The sequence below is a fragment of the Amaranthus tricolor genome, chromosome 9 (assembly GCF_026212465.1).
Source record: "Amaranthus tricolor cultivar Red isolate AtriRed21 chromosome 9, ASM2621246v1, whole genome shotgun sequence".
Taxonomy (NCBI): domain Eukaryota; kingdom Viridiplantae; phylum Streptophyta; class Magnoliopsida; order Caryophyllales; family Amaranthaceae; genus Amaranthus; species Amaranthus tricolor.
Genome location: NC_080055.1, coordinates 18,511,207 through 18,512,574, shown reverse-complemented (window position 1 = coordinate 18,512,574; position 1,368 = coordinate 18,511,207). Strand labels below are relative to the sequence as shown.

Genomic DNA, 1,368 nt, shown 5'->3' with positions numbered 1-1,368 from the left:
CTCGTCCTCAAAAGTCTCAGTCCTTTTACACTGCCAGTGCCATACTATACTCTTTCCCGCCAAAAATAAAGGTATCCCATGAAAACCCACCATTTTTATCTACTCTTCTCTTTGTAATCTATCCCAATAGATTTGTTCTTTTACCAATAACAGTTCTTTAGAAAGAGAAAGATGAAAGGGTCATCGAAGGTGATAATGGGTGCTACATTAGCAATTGTAGTTATACTTGCCATTGTATTGGGTTTAATTTTGGTGCTTTTAGCTGAGCTTTACTGTTCTATTCTTCTCCGACGTCGAAAATTTAACGATGGAAATCAGGGTTCGGCACCCGAAAACCCGACGAGCCCGCAACAACCTCAACATCAGCAGTTAGTTCCTTCTCCTCTTAGTAGCTTCTATGCTCAAGGAGTTCTAGAAGCTCCTAGAAGCTTTCTCTTTCCTAAACTCCCTAGTAAGAGAGAGAAACATGGGAAACTACATCAGTTTCTTAGAATTCAATCTCCACAAGTACTGGGTCTTGCTTCTACTTCTTCATCTCCTCCTCTTAATAAAACCGATGAAATCAAAGTTGAAATTGAAGAAAAGGATTTCATGTACATTTCGAATCCTATGTATGACAATGAAGTTGCTCGGCCGATTCAGATGGCAACGCCGTTTGAGACACCAGATAGCTCACCATCCCATCTGGATCAGAACGGGTCATCCGGGGGCGGGTCAAGTCCATCATCATTGCCGTTAAGTCCGATGAAGGAGCTAACAGATAAAGCAGCCTCTGTTTCTTTAAAAGATGCAGGGTGTTTGGGTACATGTAGTGAATCGAATAGTCATGTTGGTCGATCTTCTTCATCTTCTGAATCACCTCGAACTTCACCTTCATGGTAATATTTTGGTCGTCCCTTGCATGAGTTAGAATTTAATGTTAATTTCTTACTATTTTAACTCCAAATGTGTTAGTTATTACATTCGGAGGGAAAATAGTAGGATATAAGTACTCAATGTGATGATTAATTTCGAAACTACATAGATTTTGGGCCTTTTTGGGTTACATTCCCGCTTTGATGCTACATATAATGTTGTAATATTGTAATAGTATTATTAGTTATTCCTTGCATTTCCTCAGTTCTGAAATAATTTACATTACATTTATTAGCACTATTTATTGTTCAAGTTTAAAAATATAGTATAGCACTATTTATTGTAATAGTATTATAACTAATGTGTAAGAAAAAATATAGTCAAGTAGAACTTTTTTTAAATCATCTAATGCATAATTTCGGAATATTAAATTTTTATAATTTTTTTCGGTGTGCATAGTATAATACTCCCTCCAATTTAATTTAGTTGTCCTATTTGGTTTGGGCACAAATA

At 36.3% G+C, this 1,368-nt stretch overlaps 1 protein-coding gene across 1 annotated transcript; it reads left to right on the top strand.

The window, feature by feature from the left end:
* LOC130824580 (uncharacterized) lies at positions 1–1,142 on the top strand. The gene has a single exon (XM_057689639.1). The coding sequence runs from the start codon at positions 172–174 to the stop codon at positions 880–882; it is 711 nt and encodes a 236-aa protein (XP_057545622.1). The 5' UTR covers positions 1–171; the 3' UTR covers positions 883–1,142.
* Positions 1,143–1,368: the final 226 nt, after the last annotated feature.

Coding starts and splice junctions, on each gene's coding strand:
- LOC130824580 (XM_057689639.1), top strand. CDS start 172: ATGAAAGGGTCATCGAAGGTGATAATGGGTGCTACATTAGCAATTGTA.